Below are 19,855 nucleotides of genomic sequence, written 5' to 3'. Positions count from 1 at the left end.
TTACCGGTCAATCTACGCACCTACCCTCACCTATGGTCATGAACTTTGGGTAATGACCGAAAGGATAAGATCGCGGATACAAGCGGCCGAGATGAGTTTCCTCCGCAGGGTGGCTGGACACTCCCTTAGAGATAGGGTGAGGAGTTCGGTCACCCGGGAGGAGCTCGGAGTCGAGCCGCTGCTCCTTCACATTGAGAGGAGTCAGCTGAGGTGGCTTGGGCATCTGTATCGGATCCTCCTGGACGCCTCCCTAGGGAGGTGTTCCAGGCATGTCCCACCGGGAGGAGACCCCGGGGAAGACCCAGGACACGCTGGAGAGACTATGTCTCTCAGCTGGCCTGGGAGCATCGGAATTGCTGGAGGAAGTGCCTGGGGTGAAGTAAGTCTGGGCATCTCTGCTGAGACTGTTGCCCCTGCGACCCGGTTCTGGATAAGCCGCGGAAAATGGATGGATGGATGGATGGATTCACATACTTTTTTTATGGTCTGTGTACTTTTAGGTCAGAATCCTGCATCTTCAGACCTCAGGGTAAATATAGAGAGCAGCTCTGACCACGGAGATGCTGTAATTAAACGACATCTCAACCATGGGGCCGAAATGTCTCACTTCGTACAGCGAAAAGGACACAATGGTTCAGAGCTCCGAGATCCAAAAACAAAGACGGCGTTAAAGCTGCAGGCTTTCGTTGTAAATCATGTTTTACTGTAGGTTTAGCGCAAAAAGTCTTGCCTGACTCATGGCTTCCTCTCTCCCTGACATCCTCCGACTTCTGTTGTTCAGCTTCTAGTCCGTTTTGAATTTAAAAGTTTATAGTAATGCATCACAATGCATTTATGGACTCAGTGAAATATGCAGATTATTATAAAATCACAGTTAACCTCTCAAGGTTTTCAGAGATGAGTCTGCTTGATCTCTTGATGTGCAGTTTCAGCTTCAAAGGTTTCAGTTTTGCAGCGTTTTATACATATATACATTATCTACTAAGGTCTGAAAAAACAAAATTAAATCTTAACAATATACAATTACATCTTGCCACCAGTCCAATATTAGGTGGCAAAACGGTTGTACGTGCGTACAAATATGCTAAAAACCACCTGATTTAACTGAGTCTCAGTATTCAGCCAGTACAACTTCAGACATGCAAGAAATTATGGAAAAAACAACACATAACCTTTTTCAACGTGCTATTATTAATTTAATAGAAATGAAGCCAGAAAAGAATTCTAAAGCAAACTTGGGCAATACTAAGTATCCCCTCACAGCTTCCACAAGTTCAGCCCGGTTCTGCAAATCACCAACTCTTGATGAATCGTTAGCAGTTAGGTTAGCAGTTTGAAGGTTTGGAGCATTTGGACTTTAAATCTTAAAGTCCATCACAGCACAATTAGAAGAAGGTTGAACATGTACTGTATGGTTTGTTTGGACGGGTTTCCAGGAGAAACTCTTCTGTCTATTCAGAACTTGGAAGCATGGCTGTAGAAACACTTCTGGAACAAGGTCGTATGGACAGATGTGACCAAAGTGGACGTGTTTGGTCTTAATGCCCAGCGCCATGTTTAATTTGAACCAAACGCAGCATTTCCGCAGAAACTCCACCCACCATCAAAAAGGGGAAAGGTGCCTTGATTCGTTGTCATTTTGCACATCTGTCTATGTGATGCTGAGATAACCAAAGTGTTTCAGAACAGAGTCACTGCAGTAGGCGAGGCAAGGCGAGGCAGGGCAAGGCAAGGCAAGGCAAGGCAGGGCAGGGCAAGGCAGGCAAGGCAAGGCAGGGCAAAGCGAGGCAAGGCAAGGCAGGGCAAGGCAAGGCAGGGCAAGGCAGGCAAGGCAGGGCAAGGCAAGGCAGGGCAAAGCGAGGCAAGGCAAGGCAAGGCAAAGCGAGGCAAGGCAAGACAGGGCAAGGCAAAGCAGGGCAAGGCAAGGCAAGGCAGGGCAGGGCAGGGCAAGGCAAGGCAAGGCAAGGCAGGGCAGGGCAAGGCAGGGCAAGGCAGGGCAGGGCAGGGCAAGGCAGGGCAGGGCAAGGCAGGGCAAGGCAGGGCAGGGCAAGGCAAGGCAAGGCAAGGCAAGGCAAAGCGAGGCAAGGCAAAGCAAGGCCAGTTTATTTCTAGAGCACAATTCAACAACAACGTAAATCAAAGTGCTTTACAAAGACATTAAAACATAAATAAAAAGCAGATTTAAAATGTAAACAAAAAAGAAAGAAATAAGTACAATAGATAAAAATCAGCAGTTAAAATATTATCTAAACTCAAGTTTAAAAGTGCGGATTTGGATCTTCATTACGGTCCAGTTGAGAACGGGTGAGTCTTCAAACTGGACTTAAATAAGTGTTTCAGCTGATCAGAGGCTTTCTGGGAGTTTGTTCCAGACATGTGGATCATAGAAGACTGGTTCTGACTCTGGGAACTGATAAAAAAAAAAACAGGTGACCTGAGGGGTCTGCAAGGTACTGGGTCAGGATGTCCCTGATGCGTTCTGGTCCTGGACCATCCAGATCTATATAGACCAGCATCAGAACTTTAAAGTCCTCTGAGGGACCAGCAGCCGGTGTAAAGACCTCAGAGCTGGACTGATGTGGACTGATGTGGACTGATGTGGTCCACTTTGTTGGTCCTAGTGAGTTCTGGAGCAGCAGAGTTCTGGATGAGCTGCAGTTGTCTGACTGACTTTTAAGGTGGACTGTAAAGATGCTGTTACAATAATCAAGGTACTAAAGGTGAAAGCGTCTCCAGGTTCTGCTGAGACACCAGATCTTTTAACTTTGATATATTCTTAAGGTGGTAGTAGTCTGTCTTTGTTGTTTATATGTTCTTATGGTGGTAGTAGGCTGACTTTGTTATTGCCTTAATGTTTTTTCCCCAAATTGAAGCTCTGTGGTGACCTGTAATCTCTATGGCTCCAAAGACAATCACCACCTTTGTTTTGCAGCTTCCTTCCCTTTTACATCATAACGAACGGCTGTTCTTTGTCCAGATGTGCAATGGATGATACAATAACCTAGAAGACTCACTTTATATTAGACAAAATAGTTGTGATGGAACATCACACTGTACGTGTTGATAGTGGGACAGTGATAAGAACATTTCAGCTCATGAACCTCATGAGCTGCAGATTAAACTGCTGTAAACGTAAATCAATGACTATAATCTTCTGTGGAAGAACTGCTTTCCTGACATGTTTCTTAGCACCCTCTTATCCCCCTTTAGCACGTGAGAGGTTCAACGGTACGTGGTCTCTCTCGGCCATGCCAGTGACAGTGTGGATAAAAGGCACGTTGAGCAAATGTTGAGGGAATAAATGTAAAAAGTGATAGCAAACATGGAGGATTGCAGCAGCTGGAGGTGCTGAAGCCCTACGTAGGCATCACTGGACAGCTTCTCTGTACCAGATCCCATCTCTCTCACAGCTATAACTGGGTCAAAACTGGATCCCGCAACAGGATAACGATTCAAAGTACAAACAAATCTACATCAGAATGACTGAAGAGGTTTGGGAATGATCGAGTCAAAGTTAAAACCTCAACCCAAGTGAAATGTGGTGGGACTGCATGAAGCCGTGCTTCAGTTAATGACCAAAAACCTCCATCGATTGGAGAGGTGTTTTCCTGAAGAAGAGTGGAACATAATTCCTCCACAACTAAGTCAGAGACTGCAACAAACACAGGAAATAATGACCTCCACCGAAGTTTCACCGACTCATGGAGGTACTTAATATTGCCCACATGTTTTGTTGTTCTTATTAGAACCCAAGCACTTACAGTGCAAAGGCCCTATTGTATCTGTAGGAGTTTTTTTGTTTTTTTTATCCTCGTTTTTCTTCCAACAAAATGAGGGCCTTTTTGCCCCCCTAAACGTGCCCCAAAAGTCACCAAATTTCGCACGCAAGCCAGGCCTGGTGAAAAATTTCATATTTCATGGTTTGCATTAATGGGCGTGGCCTAATGGCTCAACAGCGCCCCCTAGAAAACTTTGTGCCTCAAGCCCCACCATACGGTTTGACGTACATGCACGAAAATCGGTACACACCTGTATCATGTCACTACTTAAAGAAAAGTATTTTGGCGCCATGGCCGAAACCGAACAGGAAGTTGGCCATTTTTAATTAATCGTGTAATTTTGGCGCAATTTATGTCATTTCTTCAGCAGTTATTACGGTCCGAACCGTAACATGCACACAGGTGTGTTATACATCAAAATGTGCGTCTCCATCCTGCGACAACGCGCATTACTTTTCTCTTTCAAAAGCGTTACCGTGGCGACGCTAGACGCCAAAAAGCGCACCCCCCCTTCATCTGATTGGTCCATATTTGATAGTTCCCCAAAAGTCACCAAATTTTGCATGCAAGCCAGGCCTGGCGATAAATGTGATATTTCATTGTTTGCATTAATGGGCGTGGCCTAACGGCTCAACAGCGCCCCCTAGAATACTTTTCTCTGCCATATTATTGGTATTGGGTACTTGACCAAAATTGGTGCAAATTAGCCCCGCCCCTTATTCTGATTGGTTGTCCCTATTTTCTGCTATAACTTTTGAATGGTTTGACATAGAGAGTCGTGGGTGGTGTGATCGGACTCTGTATTGAATCCTTGACCTTCATTGGCCTGAATTAGCCCTGCCCCTTCTTCTGATTGATAATAATTCTTAATATCTGAAATCTTGTGCTGCCTCTTGGCCAGGACACAAAAGAGTCGCAAAAGAGATTTTTAATCTCAATGGGTTTCTTTTCCTGGTTAAATAAAGGTTCAATAAAAAATTTTTTTAAAAAAGTAAAAAAAAAACATCTCTTGAGATTAAAATCCCTTTTACAAAAGAGACCTGGCCAAGAAGCTGCAACAAAACACACAAATTAGATTACACATTAAACACAACCTCCGTTTATGCGCTTTTCTCTCCCTAGGTTTAAATTCACCCGAGCTGATTCTGACATTTTCAATTCTTGCTGAATGTTCCTAAAGGAAGGAGCGATGATACATGAAGAGTTAAAACTCAGATATGATATAACTAACTACTTAAAAAAGTAGTGAGCCACACTCCTCCCCCAGCAGAGGTGGGAGCCGCTGGGCTGCGACAGTTGAGGAAAGTCTTCAGATCCGCTGCGCCTCCAAAGGAAAAACGCGTCTCTTAATTTATTTGAACCATGAAAGCGCTCTCCTTCCCCCGACTGGTAGTGTCCTTTGGCCATTTATGTTTCCTCGGTGGTTTCTTGGAGGAAGCTGGCGCTCAGGAGGCTGCTGCTGCTGCTGCTGGTGAGGATGCGCTCCGGAGGGGGTTGACATGGCAACACAACGGGCAGGTCTTCAGCATCCTGAGCCGCGGGTCTCGGTACAGGCCGAGCCCGAGGGGCCAGAGCGGGCCCGGCCGCGGGGCCCCCGTGGTCCTGCTCAGCAGCTCCAACGACACGGTCCCCGTCGGAGCCCCGCGCGTCCCGGCCAGCAGCAGCTCCGCGCAAATACGCGCCATGACGCGGCCTCTGCCCAGCGCTGGCGCCGCCCTGGTCAACCGGGAGGACATGATGGTCGGAGACGATCCCTACAACCCGTACAAGAACCACGGGTACGACCCCTATTATAACTACTTTGACTCGTACTACCGACCCAGACCCCGGACTCAGCCCCGGCACGGATACGGCACCAGCTACCACCAGAACGGTACGGCAGGCGCTGTTTACCTGACTTTTGAAATATTTACCTTGCTGTCATTTGCAATAAAACATGCAACCACCTATACCCAGTACTCGAGTTGTAAAAAAAAAAAAAAAATCAGGGGGGATGATGGATTTTATCATATGGGGACAGATAATTTGTGCTCATTACAAATATATTACAAATAATAGCACTGACCAAAACACCTGCAGGAATGACATAGCAGCAGTTAAATGCAGCCTTCTGTAAGCTTTAAATATCCACTGGGCTTACATCAAATACATCCAAACACTACAATAAAAACAGTTTTCTGAACTTATCAATATGACTCTGTCCTTCACAGTAAAATGGATCACTGCAAAAACTCAAAATAAGAATATTTGTCCTATTCTAGTTAAAATGCCTCATTTTAGTAAAAAATGTTATTACACTTAAAACAAGACTCATTACTGGAAAAAAACAACAATTTTCACCTGTTTCAAGTAGATTTTCACTTGAAATAAGTAGAAAAATCTGCCAGGGGAACAATATTTTTTTTGCTTGTAATGAGAAGATAAATCTTGTCCCACTGGCAGATTTTTCTACTTATTTCAAGTGAAAATTTACTTGAAACAGGTGAAAATTGTCAAATAAGTTATTTTTATGGTGTTATTTTTCTGGTGATGATTCTAAATGTTGAAATAGCAGTTACACCACATTCATTGATGAAATGACATAAGGGATGGAAAGGGGGGATGGCAGTTTTACAGGGGGGATGATTTTTACTGTTTTTATTTCAGGGGGGATGCCATCCCCCTCATCCCCCTTCAACTCGAGTACTGCCTATAGCCTACCAATCATTGTGAGACAGATTATTACGACCAAGAAACTGTACAATATCATAAAAGTACTAAAAATGTGCCTGAAAGTCTGGCATGGGTTCATTCAAGTTTTTGGTTCAAAAGTTATTCCTTATCGTTTGTGCTACTGTAAAATGTCTTTACACTGTGGGTAATGAAAGTCTGGATGCCAGTTTTTATTGGCTCATTATGCTCACAGTTCAGTGAATGAGCTCTTTAGCATAAAGGCAGACAGATGTTTCCGCTCTACATGTCTGCCTTAAAGTTCATGGTCCCAATATTTCCGTTTTCTTAAATCATAAATAAATAATTTAGACTTTATTGTTCTCTTTCATTTCGTGTCAATATTCATTAGTTTTCTTTTATGAGCCAAAGTGAACAGTACAGTTAAAAGATTAAAGCTCAGTAAAAGACTAAATTTGGTAAGAGTAAAATTAATTGAACTAATCAGCACAAACACATTTAATACCAATAGATGAAATTATTTACTTATGTATTATTTTGTAAGCAAAAAGGTTTTTGGTGGAGCAGATGTGGCCCAGATGTCATAGAGGCTTTGACTGTGCCACGGAGGCCAGACGTCCACAGGCTCAGAAGAAGATGTGGATGCAGTTCATTATCCGCTGGAAATGTGTCCAAGTTTAGGGATCTTCACCATGGATCAACAAACAAAACAACCCCACCCCCCAAAAGAAAAAAATGTAGTCATGTGACTGTGATAAATGGACATAACAGGATCGCCTGTTTCAAACGTCGTCATGTGAAAAGTAAAGCAGAGTAAAGCTTGGCTGTAGTTTGATGACATCAGATAAGATGCTGCTACAAGGTGTTCGTAAATATTTTCCGTAAAGCGCTAAAACCATGGTGGTCTGTGGTGCAGAGAATAAAGTCGGTTGTCCTCTAATTGGAAGCCAGATTGATCCCCAGTTCTTTAAAGTGTATCAATTCAATTGAATCAGTTCATCAGAAAGATTTGTGAGTGAATCGGAGCTCCGACTGCATCTCCAACTCACTGGACGGAAATTCATAATTCCAGCAGTGCTGCTTTGACAAAACACACAAGACTCCGCTTATACAGTAAATCATAATATTTTAGAAGTGTCATTTGTTGGAGATGAAGCTCATTTCAAATTATTTTGAGTATTGTTTACTGATCTACAGTTCAGCGTTGGTCTTGGACTTTTTGACTCTGACTTTGGCAGTTTAGGCCACTTTAACTAGAGATTCACATTCACTTTGAACCAGTAGGTTAAAGGTATAGTCTGTAATCGTATTCAAAAACATTTATTGTTATACTGGGTGAAATGGTCTTTCCATCCTGAGAGTAGCCAGTGAATAATGTGTTCAGAAAAAGGAAAGAAAAAAATCCGACCTCTCTGACAGCTTTAATCCCGTAAAAACTCTGACCAATCTGTTTTTTGCGCACCGAGTGGCACGGATTGGTCAGAGGACCAGAGGATTGGCAGGGGGGAAAGAACCAACCAGATGCCTTCATTTTAAGTCCCGCCCTCGCCCCCCCTCCTGTCCCATGCGCGCACTCGTCACGTTGAAAATCTTCCCGGAAAACTTCACACACTCGAGTCACGTTTGCTGAAGAATGGTGCAGAAAACGAGAAAACGCAGCCAAAAATACCACCTCCAGCGTTACTTGTAACGGCTCGCCCTGCTAAAAAGGCTAAAAAAAGAAAGCCAAAGGGCGATTCTGCGGCGCAGGTTGTCCGCTACTGGGGGTCTGCCACGGAGCACACACTGAAGGCTGAAGGCTGATTTATGGTTCCGCGTTACACCAACGCAGTATGGGGGTCCGTGGGGATGGAGGCGTCTCCAACCCGGCGAGGGCGGAGAGCGCCGGTGCGGTGGCAGTGCCGTGGCGGTGCCATGCAGGCTCTGTTGCCACGGCTACGCGGCGACGCGCACCATTCTGCGTTGGTGTAACGCAGAACCATAAATCAGCCTTCAGTGTGTGCTCTGTGTGCTGTTCTGAACTTCTCTGTTGTGCTCATTTTGCTGGGAAGTCGGGTCCCTCCGCCGAGACACAACGTTTGCGGTATGCGTTCATTGTTGTCTAAAAATTATGCACAGTGCCCACCCAATCAGAAACGGTACAGATATTCTGTGATATTTTTTTATATTTATAAAAAAAATTAATTATAAAAAAATAAAGGATCCCCATAACTTTGATTGGGTGGGCAGGAAGCTCTTTTAGGTGGGCACAGCTCACTCCTGCCCCCCCCTAAAACCGGCCTCGCTTACAGGTGAATGAGACATGGGGTAGTTTTGTTGAAAATGTGCTGTCCAAAATGTCCTGGAAAACTGGACTCTTGCAAATGCGCGTTCCCCAAAGTTTGTGGGGTCGTGGCTTTGGACGGTGCGCTGACGGGAGGGGGAGGAGGGGGTGGGGCTTAGAGGAGGTGCCACTTTCAAATCTTGCTAGCTCTCCAACATTACAGACTATACCTTTAAGTGAAAGCATCACTGAACATGCTGATCACACAGGTCCAACTCTGTATTCATTTGCATTGTTATTTATGAGAAAGTTTAAACCAGCAGAGAGCTAGAAGGTGAGTGTTTATTTTCATAAACACCTACCGCTATCACAACTAAGTGCAGCTGAACCATAACATCAATTACTTGTTTTATTAATTGATTCGGTTTAGTTCGCTCACCCGGAAGAGTATTTCTTTCAAATGAACTGTTTGGTACCAACACAACACTGAAAGCACATCATGTTACCCCGTTGCCCCAGCAACTCAGAGTGCCGGTGCCAAGCCTGGATAAAGCTGGACGGTTGTGTCAAGAAGGACATCTGATGTAAAACCTGTCAAAGTCAGGAACCTTCCTAACCAAAAGCCGGAATCGGCCTTGTCGTTTCGATGTGATGGAGCAGCGATTCCACCCCAAAGGTGGACATGTTCACCCTCTCTCACATACCCCTTTTCCACCAAACCGGTTCCAGGGCTGGTTCTGGGCCAGTGCTGGTGCTGGTTCACAACTCGTTCAACTTGAGAACCAGCTGAGAACCGGTTTGTTTTTCCATAGCTCGGGTGCTAAGGCGAGCCACGTTATTACGTCGCTGCAAACGTCAGTTACGTCGCTGTAAAGGTCAGTTACGTCGCTACGTTTGTGTTGGCGTGAAAATTGAAGCAATCACAACATATTTGGACTTGGTCCACGTAGCACCTCTGTGGACCACATCTCTAAAAGACAGGTTGTTTCCTCCTCAGACCACTGCTGCTTTGCTGCATCCAGATTAATTCTTATTTGAAAATGTCGCAGTCTTGCTATTGCCGTTGGTCTTAATAACTCCGCCCCCTCTGCTTATGTAAGCGGTTCTTTCCTCTTGCCCAGCAAAGAGTTGGTGCTCCCTTGGAACTGGTTTTTCTGGCCCGGATCCAGTTCTTTGTCAGTGGAAACAGAAATCCCGGTTCCAAACTCAGCATTGGCCCAGAACCAGCCCTGGAACAGGTTTGGTGGAAAAGGGGTATTAGAGAGAGTCCAGCTACACCCGGAGGAATCTCGTTTCGCCTGCTTATATATGTGATCTCCTTGTTTCAGTCACTACCCAGAGTTCACAAGCATGGGTGAGGGTTGGACTTGTGAACTCTGAAGATTACACGTCGATGACTCCAAGAGAACCACATCATCTGCAAAAAAGCTGACACAAAATCCTGAGGTTGCAAAGCTGGACCCACCCCTTGACTATACCTAGAAATCCTGCCTCTAACAATGATGGCAAAAGGCAGCAATGATGGCGTTCCAGTCTCTCTGGAAATGAATCTGACTTTCACTCGCTCGATATCCATGTATAGACTCCTAACAGCCCCCCAGAGGATACGCCAAGGGACACATGCCCTCTTAAAGTCCACATGCAGACCAGTTGAGTAAATTCTCATGGCCCTTCTAGGACCGTAGAAAATATATAGAGGTGGTCCAGGGTTCCACGGCCAAGGCAACACTCCCCCTGTTCCTCCTGAATCTGTGATTAAAATATCAGTCAGATTCACTTCCCCAACACCCCCGTACAGACTTCATCAGCAGACTGTGATTCCCCCTCAGCCTTCCAACTCAGAGAAGGAGGAAAGCAACCAAATTCTGCAGTGTCTGTACAGCCGCCCGGATGAGCCATCCAGTGTAATGACATAAAGACGGGAGCGATTTACATAGGTTGGCCTCCGATGTGTGAAACCACGCCCACAACTAACTCTGTCCGGAACAACAACAACTCCGCCAGCCGGAACTTCCGCCATTTTTTCGTAGCGGTGTATCGTGATGGCGTCTGTTCGAGCTAGACATGCGAATTGCTCTGTTGTTGGTTGTAAAAACCAACACTTTGTGCCCTCCCCTGCTACGCGTCATTCAGGCAGCCAATCAGCACAGAGCCTCATTATCATAGCCTCCCCGCCCACTCAGAATCCTGCATAGATCATGAGGTTAGAGACTTGGATGCTGCAGACATGGCTCAGAGGTTGAATTTCTAATTTATTTAGCAAAAAAAATCAAAAGCTTGTTTTTAAGACATTCAAGGCCTGTTTAAAATAGGTATTAGATGCCATAATAGGTCTCCTTTAAGTTTGAGTTAGTGTGAGTGCAGCGTTTTAATGCTGAAGCTCGACATGATTCCCGATCTCTGTAACAGTTGCAAGAGGTGTGACATGGTGTGGAAGAGGGCATGTAGGCAATGTGTGCACAATGTATGCACAGTTCCTCGTGATATCATTGAGCAACACAGCAGCCGATGCATTGATGATATGTTGAGCCTTCCACATTGGAAAGACTGGAATCTGTTGGCACCAAAGTCCTGATGGAAATGCTTCAAAAACCAGGGCTACTTTGGTCAGAAAATGAGGATGAGGGGCGCTGGTTGTTGCAGGAGCGACAACCTCGCTGACCCCCAACTGAAATGTGGTGACAGTTGCAGGGAAGTTTGAGCAACATTTTCCAGGCTCAGTTCAGGAAAAAGCCTGATACATTGATCTTATTCAACAAACCTGTGATGTGGTTTAAATCTCCTCTCATTATCTCATCATCAACTTTAGCGTGTTACAGGTTTTTTTATAGGGGCCCAAATGCAGCCAGCTGACCTTAAACAAGCAACAACAGGAGTCAGTTTTACGTCTATCAGGGTATCAAAAGTGGCCAACTATCCTGTTAAGCTGTTGTGAACTATTGATTGACATAAATCTTCACCTGAACCTCCTCTGTTCTCTGCAGGTCTTCCAGACCTGGTCCCTGATCCGTATTACATCCAGATCGCCACCTATGTGCAGAGGTCCCCTATGTACAACCTGCGCTGTGCTGCCGAAGAGAACTGCCTCGCCTCGTAAGATACCCCAGGTTCTGGTTCTGCTAGTCCCTGTCATGGTCCTGATGCAACTTCACTAGCAGTCGTGCAAAAAAGAAAACTTCAGATTCACATGGCACATTATTAAACCATTTCATTGTTTGTTTTATAAAAGCTGATAAAAATGCAGAAGACCTGTGTGAAATGGTGTTTTTTTGTGTAGATTTTGTCCTGATGGTTATTTTTTATTTTTTATTTAACCTTTATTTACCGAGGGGAGCAATTTAAGAACAAATTCTTATTTGCAAATGCAGCCTGAACAAAGAGCATAAGCACTTTGAGGGGAGAGGGGAAGGGGAGTGCTAGAAATGTTTGCGTTTATGCCGAATGCCTAACCTTGAACCTCTTTTCCAGTTCTGCTGCTCACGTTCATGATTACGACACCAGAGTCTTGTTGAGGTTCCCTCAGAGGGTGAAGAATCAGGGAACAGCCGACTTCCTGCCCAGTAAACCTCGATATGCCTGGGAGTGGCACAGCTGTCACAAGTAGGTAGTGTCTTGTCTTACCCCCATCCTCCCAAATGCTAACACTCCCTAACAAAAGTTTGCACCCTTTACTATCCAATAATAGGCTGAGAATAGTTTCAACTTCAGATGTTTCTTTCTTTACCTCAAACGGCAGGATTTTATGTCATCAGAATTAAACGCAAAATATACCTTGGCCCTAAAATAGAGCTCTGTGGTACTCCACAAGTGATGGAGATGGATGGGGTAATTTCAGAGCAGGAGGTTGATATTTTCACCGACACGAGCAGAAGTCTGTACGCATGACTTTTTCCACCCTTGAAAGTGTTTTGTGCTTCACCCCCCCCCCCTGTGTGTGTGTGTGTGTCGCGCTGTCGTGCAGCCACTTCCACAGCATGGACGAGTTCAGTCTCTACGAGCTGCTGGAGCATCAGACGGAGAGACAGGTGGCGGAGGGTCACAAGGCCAGCTTCTGCCTGGAGGACACTTCCTGCGACCCGGGTTACTACCGCCGCTTCGCCTGCACCTCACACACTCAGGTACACACACACACACACACACACACACACACACACACACACACACACACACACACACACACACACACACACACACACACACACACACACACTCACACTCACTCACACTCACACACACTACCAATGAACACACAACTGAAGAAGTCTTCACAAAAGCAAACTAAGCCAAGACTTTCTGACATCGTTTCAACATTAAATGTTACCACTTTGTCATCATCATCATCATCATCATCATCATCATCATCATCATCATCATCATCATCATCATCACCCATTATACAATAACCACATTTTAAATCATAGAGTTAAACAAACATATGACAAATGATGTTCTCAAGATCAACCACAGTAGGGGTGTGCAAACAAGGGTACCTCACGATTCGATTCGATTTCGATTATTGGAGCTTCGATTCTTCGATTCTTCGATTATAACGATTGTCGATTCGATTCGATTATTGGTGCCACGATTCTTCGATTATTGTGATTTTTAATGCTTTTTTCCATACAAGATTGATTTTGTCTTCATCTGTGGCTGCATTTGTAAATAAATAGCCAATCAATTAACTCAGTTCCTCTAACAACACTCATTAAGTAAATAACAAGGTTTTTTTGAACATTTGACATGTATTTTTCAAAGACACAAAATAATTTATTTTATGACTATGTAAACATTTGCTCTTTGACTTACTTAACTTTGACCAGGGAAAGCTGCACTTGCATGAGAGCGCCCTCTATTGGCGGAAAACACTGAAAACGGTCAAGCCCTGGATTTAATGAGTTCATTAATTCAAGTAAACAAGATATGTACTTCCATCAAATTTATTTAGTGTAAACATATCTGCCATATTTCAAGTGAACAATAAGAAATGTGCATTCTTAGCTTATTCAGTCTGGAATCTGGATAGGATAAAAAAAAATATATATATATATGTATATATATATATATATATATATTTTTTTTTTTTTTTTAATAATCGATTCCAAATCGTCACGTGACGTATCGCGATGCATCGACACATCGATGAATTGCACCCACCTCTAGCGGGAAGTACTGTGGTGGAAACAAACTATTTCAGCGTACTTTAGTATTCACATTTACTGCTTCATGCACATTATATAGGGAATTGTTGAACTTCCATCATGTGTCAGACAAAAAGCAAGCCAACTCAGTGAGCAGCATGAGAAGAAGTTGTTTTTAAGTGCCAATAAAATGGAAAGTTAAATAAATATTTGCTGAATTTTTCCCGCTTGTGTTCAGGGTTTGAGTCCAGGGTGCTACGACACCTACAACGCCGACATTGACTGTCAGTGGATCGACATCACCGACGTCGCACCTGGAAAATACATCCTTAAGGTCGGACTCATCTTCAATTCAGCAAACTTTTTCATATAAACAGGCATCAAAGCCCAAAATGTTTTGCAATCTTCCACCGAAACTTCACATTTCTCTCTGTAAAAATAATCAGACTTGCAGAGTTTGTACCAAATAACAGCAGATATGTTCCTTTACATCAAGATCCATTCACTCCATCGTTGTCTTGGAAGATGACGTCACAATTGGGACACACAAAATCACCTAAAATGCACAAATACTCGTCAGAACAACAATATTGAGGATACTCCACTGCCATTGCCCAAACCATCACATGACCACCTCCATGCCTCCGAGCTGGGATCAAGCCGTGGAGGTCGACCTGTCTCCCGGCACCGTGCTGATGACGGCTGTCGCTCTGTTGTGTTGTGTTGTCTTCAGGTGACAGTAAATCCCAAGAATCAGGTTCCCGAGTCCAACTTCAACAACAACGTCGCTCGATGCGATGTGCAGTACACCGGCACCGCGGCGCACGTGTCAGGATGCACCGTGACGAGGTGAGAAAACTTACAAAGATCTTTGCAGTGCGCTGTTGACGTTTCCCCGATATATCCAGGATTTCTGCCAATCGGATTTAATTCTTCATGTGAAGTAAATAGATCTGCAGAAATGATTGCGTCATCCAGCACACCGAGGCAATAAAAACCCATTCAAAGTTGCAGATTTCTCATCTATGAGACACCAACGCGTCCAGGGTACATGAAATAGGACTGGATGTCCCTTTAAGAAGATACAGAAGCACAAATAATCCCTGAGAGCAGGGGCGCCACTCCCTAAACGCAGAACACATGGTGTGCGTAGGGCCTCATCTTCCAACGTGGGCTGCATTTTGACGCCACTCAACATCTGACCAATCAGAGGAGTGCGGTGTGACTCGGATTTGTTTAATTACTTCAGTTTAAAGTTTTTTATTCAATATTTATTTATTATTTCAGGTTGAAATTTTTTATTTAATATTTCTTTATTTCAGGTTGAAGTTTTTTATTTAATATTAATTTATTATTTATTTATTTCAGGTTGAAGTTTTTTAATTCAATATTTATTTATTTCAGGTTGAAGTTTTTTTTTATTTAATTTCACTTAAACAGTCAAACTGCTGTATCCATACTTACAGTACTTTTTTTTGTATTAATAAAGGTCGTCAAGTTAAATGGTTTGTTATTATACGGTCATTTTCTACCTATGATACATTTGGGATGGGGAGAGGATGTGAGGGTGTGGAGCTCCAAATAACATTTCGCTTAGGGCCCCAATTCAGTCAAATAAAATTACTTAATTTATTCACACCGTAGAGCAGTCAGACACTTATGCAAACTCTGTCAGTGTTGTGGACCCGACAGCTCGAGGCGGGTTCAGAAAACCTCAAGTTCAGGGTTTATCTCAGGGTTCTCCATCCCGCTTTGGGATTACGCCCCAGATTTAGTCTCAATTCATCTGTTCGCTTGTTTGTTTTTGTTGAAACCTGCCGCCCACCAGCGTCTGACTGTCTCCTCTTCCTGCAGCTACTGAGCGGCGGGTCACCGTGGGCCTGAAGAAGACCGAAGAGCTGCACCGACGACGTTGTTCACGCAGCTTCAGTCTTTTACACACAACCAAAATACATAAAAACACAAAAAACAGGGAGTATATGCTGAATGATGGATTAACACATTTTGAAGGTACTGTTACATGTTTATAGTGAATGCTGTTTTAGTTCTTTATGTCACTAATCGTCCTCAGGTGAAGGCGTTTAGCTGCGGTGGCGCTGTATTTACCTGAGTCACTGCTTCCTTACCTTTTCTTGCTTTGCTTTTAATATATGAAATTACTGAAAGATGCTAAATTTGAGTAAATCTATGAGATGAGACACATGTTTTCTTTGTATGTGATAAAAATTTAATTATTTTAGGTTAATTGTTGAATTACATTTCCAGCTTTAGAGAGTTTCTGAGTATTTCTGAGATAAAGTGTTGCAGCAGTTCTGTTTTGCCCTCCTTCGTCCTTTTACATCATTGAGCTTTTATTTTTGTTTTTTGATTGGTACTGTAGTGGATCTTTGATTATTGGTGCTATAAAACTGAGTTTCACTTTGTGCCATTTGCGTCCTCACTTTGATCTTGAAAAGACAAAAACAAGGAACCCGATGAGCTCCTGTGGAAACCTGTGGAAACTGAGACATAGGAGTGAACGTGTGTGTGTGTGTGTGTGTGTGTGTGTGTGTGTGTGTGTGCGTGCTTGTGTACATGACTGACAGCTTCCAACACATCAGCAGAGCTGCTTAAAGGCGAGCGCTCGTCTCCTGTTGTCATCCTGCTTCAGAAGAAATCAATAAAGTTTGCTTGAATGGGAATTTGTTCTTTGTGTCTGAATGACCGGCTGTTTAAGAAGAAGTGGACAACCCCGCCGTGACATCACCCGGGGTTATTAGACTTTGGTTTAAAGCCCCGTGACCCTGCATAGCATTAAACGGGTATAGAAAAACGGGTATAGAAAAATGGATGGATGGATAGTTTGAAGCCTAAATTTTTGATGTTCGTGTTGATTTAACATTGGGCAGTGCTGACTCCGCCCATTTCTGGTTCGTCAAAAAAAAAAGAACTTTTCTCGTCTCCTGCTGACCTGTACGTCTAACTAACACTACCTCAGACATCCTTAGACTTCTGAAATGAGCAGTGGCAGGTCAGAAATGAATCGCTCTGTTATCGCTCCACCGACCACCAGGCGGCAGTGTCGGTTCCTTCACTGGAGCTGCTTTTGCTTACATCCTGTTTGTAGCTCAGAAATAACAACGGAGCAAACAAGGTACGTTTTACGTGAATTTGAGCTCATAAATGTTGAGCGTCAGTTTTTACAGACAATAAAGCAAACTACCCTTCTACCCGACTTGAAAACAAAGAAGTCATAGCGGTGCGAATGAAGAAGGACAAACCTACCAAGGAAGATGATTCGGGTTGAGGGTGCAGAAGAGAGACTTCCAAGTAAATAAAAGACAGCCCACAATGTTTAAACACCACACAATTCATTTAGGCTAATGTAAAGCAGATATTGTAGACGGGTACATCATACCTAAAAACACCTTCATTTTGGAATTTAACATGAATATGCAAAATAGGTAAAGCAAATAAGTTTAGTGGCTATAATACCTTTAAAGACATCTATCAAACTTTTTTCTCTGTTCTGTGTTTGTGTGTGTTTGCTTTTTTGTCGTTTTTTTTTTTTTAGGGGGGGGTACCTCAACCTACTCAACTGATGAAATAAACAACAGCTTGTATTAGTAGAAAAAAAACCCAGAAGCGTGGACCTAACAACACAGCTGATAACAAACCAGCATTTACCGAGGAGCTGCGGTTATGTTCAGCCTCCTGCAGAACTCCAAACACGGATGACGCTCAGGTGTCGGATATAAAATCTTTCGTGTTTATAGCTGCACGATTGTGTCTGTGGACATTCATCAATGAAAGTCGTGTCTCTTCTGTGGACCGTGAACGTATTTTTAACCTCTGGAGAACGAGCAATCCGACGAGGCCGCTGATGTTGGCGGTCAGACACAACTGTACGAGTTAACTTTGAGCAAAACTCGTGAGGCTGCCGCCGTTATCTCAACGATTCAAGCTAGCAGGCGGAGCTTAAACATGTGAGGTTACTTCGTATGATGTCTGATAACCACAATGCACAGCGTTTTGAAAACTGTATTCAACCACCTACATTGTGTATACAACAAAATCAACGTTTTGGGAAAAAATGTAAGACGTTTATTTTTGCATTTACAGTAATCCCTCGCTATAACGCGGTTCACCTTTCACGGTCTCGCTGCTTCACAGATTTGCGTTGTGCATTGTGTTCTGCATTCTGATTGGCTAAACAGTCTCCCCTTTACAGTTCTCAAATATAATCGATGGTGGCATGTCGGTTCATAAGGATCTTTTTGCCCAGAAGAAAAAAGAACGACAACAACTACCCATAATTATGTTCTCTCGAAAAAACACACCTGCACCACGGGCTTTAGAAGAAAAAGACGCTACAGAGTGGTGTCAGGATGCAGCGGCAGTCAGAAGAGCAGTGAAATACACGCAAGTCACAATTTTTCCTACTGTACTTATTGAATTGTTTTTCATAATCATTTTTCATTTTCTCCCGTTCAAATCCAATTACTCGGGTCGCGGTGAGCGGTACTGATCTCCGCAATTTGAAGCCTTGTATAATAAGTGTAAGAAAAATAAAGGTTACTTCACGGATTTCACCTATCACGGCTTCTTTTTGGAACGTAACCCCCGCCAAGAACCAGGGATTACTGTACTCCGTTTTTCTTTTTTTGTCAACTGGTGGCGGTGCTATGACACTAATCCAGCAGAGGGTGCAGCACCCCCAGAACCCCACTTCCCACGGCTATGGTGTTAGCAGCTCAAAAGCTCGAATCTGCTTCTAGCTGCTTAGCTAAACTAAAGTCTGGGAGCGAAGCTAATGTAAGGAGCCGAAGCTTCACTAAACGCAGCCAGTTCTGCTGCAGAGCTGGGCCTTTTAACACGTGAGTCGCTGGAGGGTAACTCGCTTTATTGTACTTTCATTCTACTTACTGAATCACTAACCGTGTATTTATATTTTTATATTTATGGTAATTCATATACTGCTAATCCCATTACTTGTTTTTATATTGTGTATACTGCTATAAATGTTACTGTTCCATATCTCCATATTTAGAAAAATCTGTTGCACCAACTACCCCAAAACAAATTCCTTGTATGTCCAGTAACATACTTGGCAATAAACCTTTCCCTGATTGTGAAGACTGCCCCTGGTGGTGGTTCCAGGAACTGCACCTCCTAGCGCCTCCTGGATGGGCCTGATAACCCGGATGTTGCCCCTTGGCGGACGACAGTTTTTACTGCCACCTACCGAAGCTGAGTTACACGAGGGTCACTGATGTTTGCTCTTGAACACAAAAGTTTCTCATATCTGTTTTTTAATATTTATGTTGCACAATAAAAAATATATAGGCTCATGAACAACAGCAGAATAAAATTTAAAAAAGAGGGGAAAAATGGACATTGAGGCCCAGAACAACAGCGTAATGGATTTGAAATATAATAAGATGTGACGAAAGTTGAATTTTTCATATTTAATTTAAAATGTTTCACAAGAATATGCCGGGGGGGGGGGGGGGGGGGGCGGCATTCACTTCTTGTTTTTTACTTTCTTTAAAACTTTCTTAGTGGGATCAAAATGTTACACGACAACCTGGTTCTGAATGTTAAGAGACACTTTATCCAGCGGAGTCGACCTTTCCGGTAAAGGTCAGCCAGGACTCGAGGAGTGCCGTTGACATTTAAAGCCCCTGTGAGCTGCTGTTGTGCTGAAACACGGCTGTTTCTTCTAATCTGACAAATTAAAGTCACATTTCTTTGATATCTCTGATATTGTAGCTTAAAAAAAAAAGAAAAAAAAAAGAAATGTCAGAGCCGGCTGAGTCAAAGCTGATTCATTCCTCACATTTGAACCTGCAGATTAAAGGTTTTTTCCTCCTCAGAAAGAGCGGCTTTGAAAAGAAATGAATTTCCTATCTGATATGAAATAAGTTGCAAACTTTTTGGGAAAGTGAATTAAAGGAGCTGATGTTTATTGTGCGGCATTAAACCCTGGCCGTCTCAGCGGCCGACACCTGACACCGCCGACTCCA

The 19,855-nt window shown here is 43.5% G+C and overlaps 1 protein-coding gene across 1 annotated transcript; it reads left to right on the top strand.

The window, feature by feature from the left end:
- Positions 1 to 5,116: 5,116 nt before the first annotated feature.
- LOC133450973 (protein-lysine 6-oxidase-like) lies at positions 5,117 to 16,397 on the top strand. Its single transcript, XM_061729883.1, has 7 exons — positions 5,117 to 5,652; positions 11,697 to 11,805; positions 12,181 to 12,312; positions 12,674 to 12,830; positions 14,089 to 14,184; positions 14,584 to 14,699; positions 15,705 to 16,397. The coding sequence occupies exons 1-7, from the start codon at positions 5,142 to 5,144 to the stop codon at positions 15,709 to 15,711; spliced, it is 1,128 nt and encodes a 375-aa protein (XP_061585867.1). The 5' UTR covers positions 5,117 to 5,141; the 3' UTR covers positions 15,712 to 16,397.
- Positions 16,398 to 19,855: the final 3,458 nt, after the last annotated feature.

Source organism: Cololabis saira, chromosome 9 (genome assembly GCF_033807715.1).
Source record: "Cololabis saira isolate AMF1-May2022 chromosome 9, fColSai1.1, whole genome shotgun sequence".
NCBI classification, from domain to species: Eukaryota; Metazoa; Chordata; class Actinopteri; order Beloniformes; family Belonidae; genus Cololabis; species Cololabis saira.
Note: the sequence above shows the minus strand (reverse complement) of the source record. Positions and strands in the feature narration are given on the sequence as shown.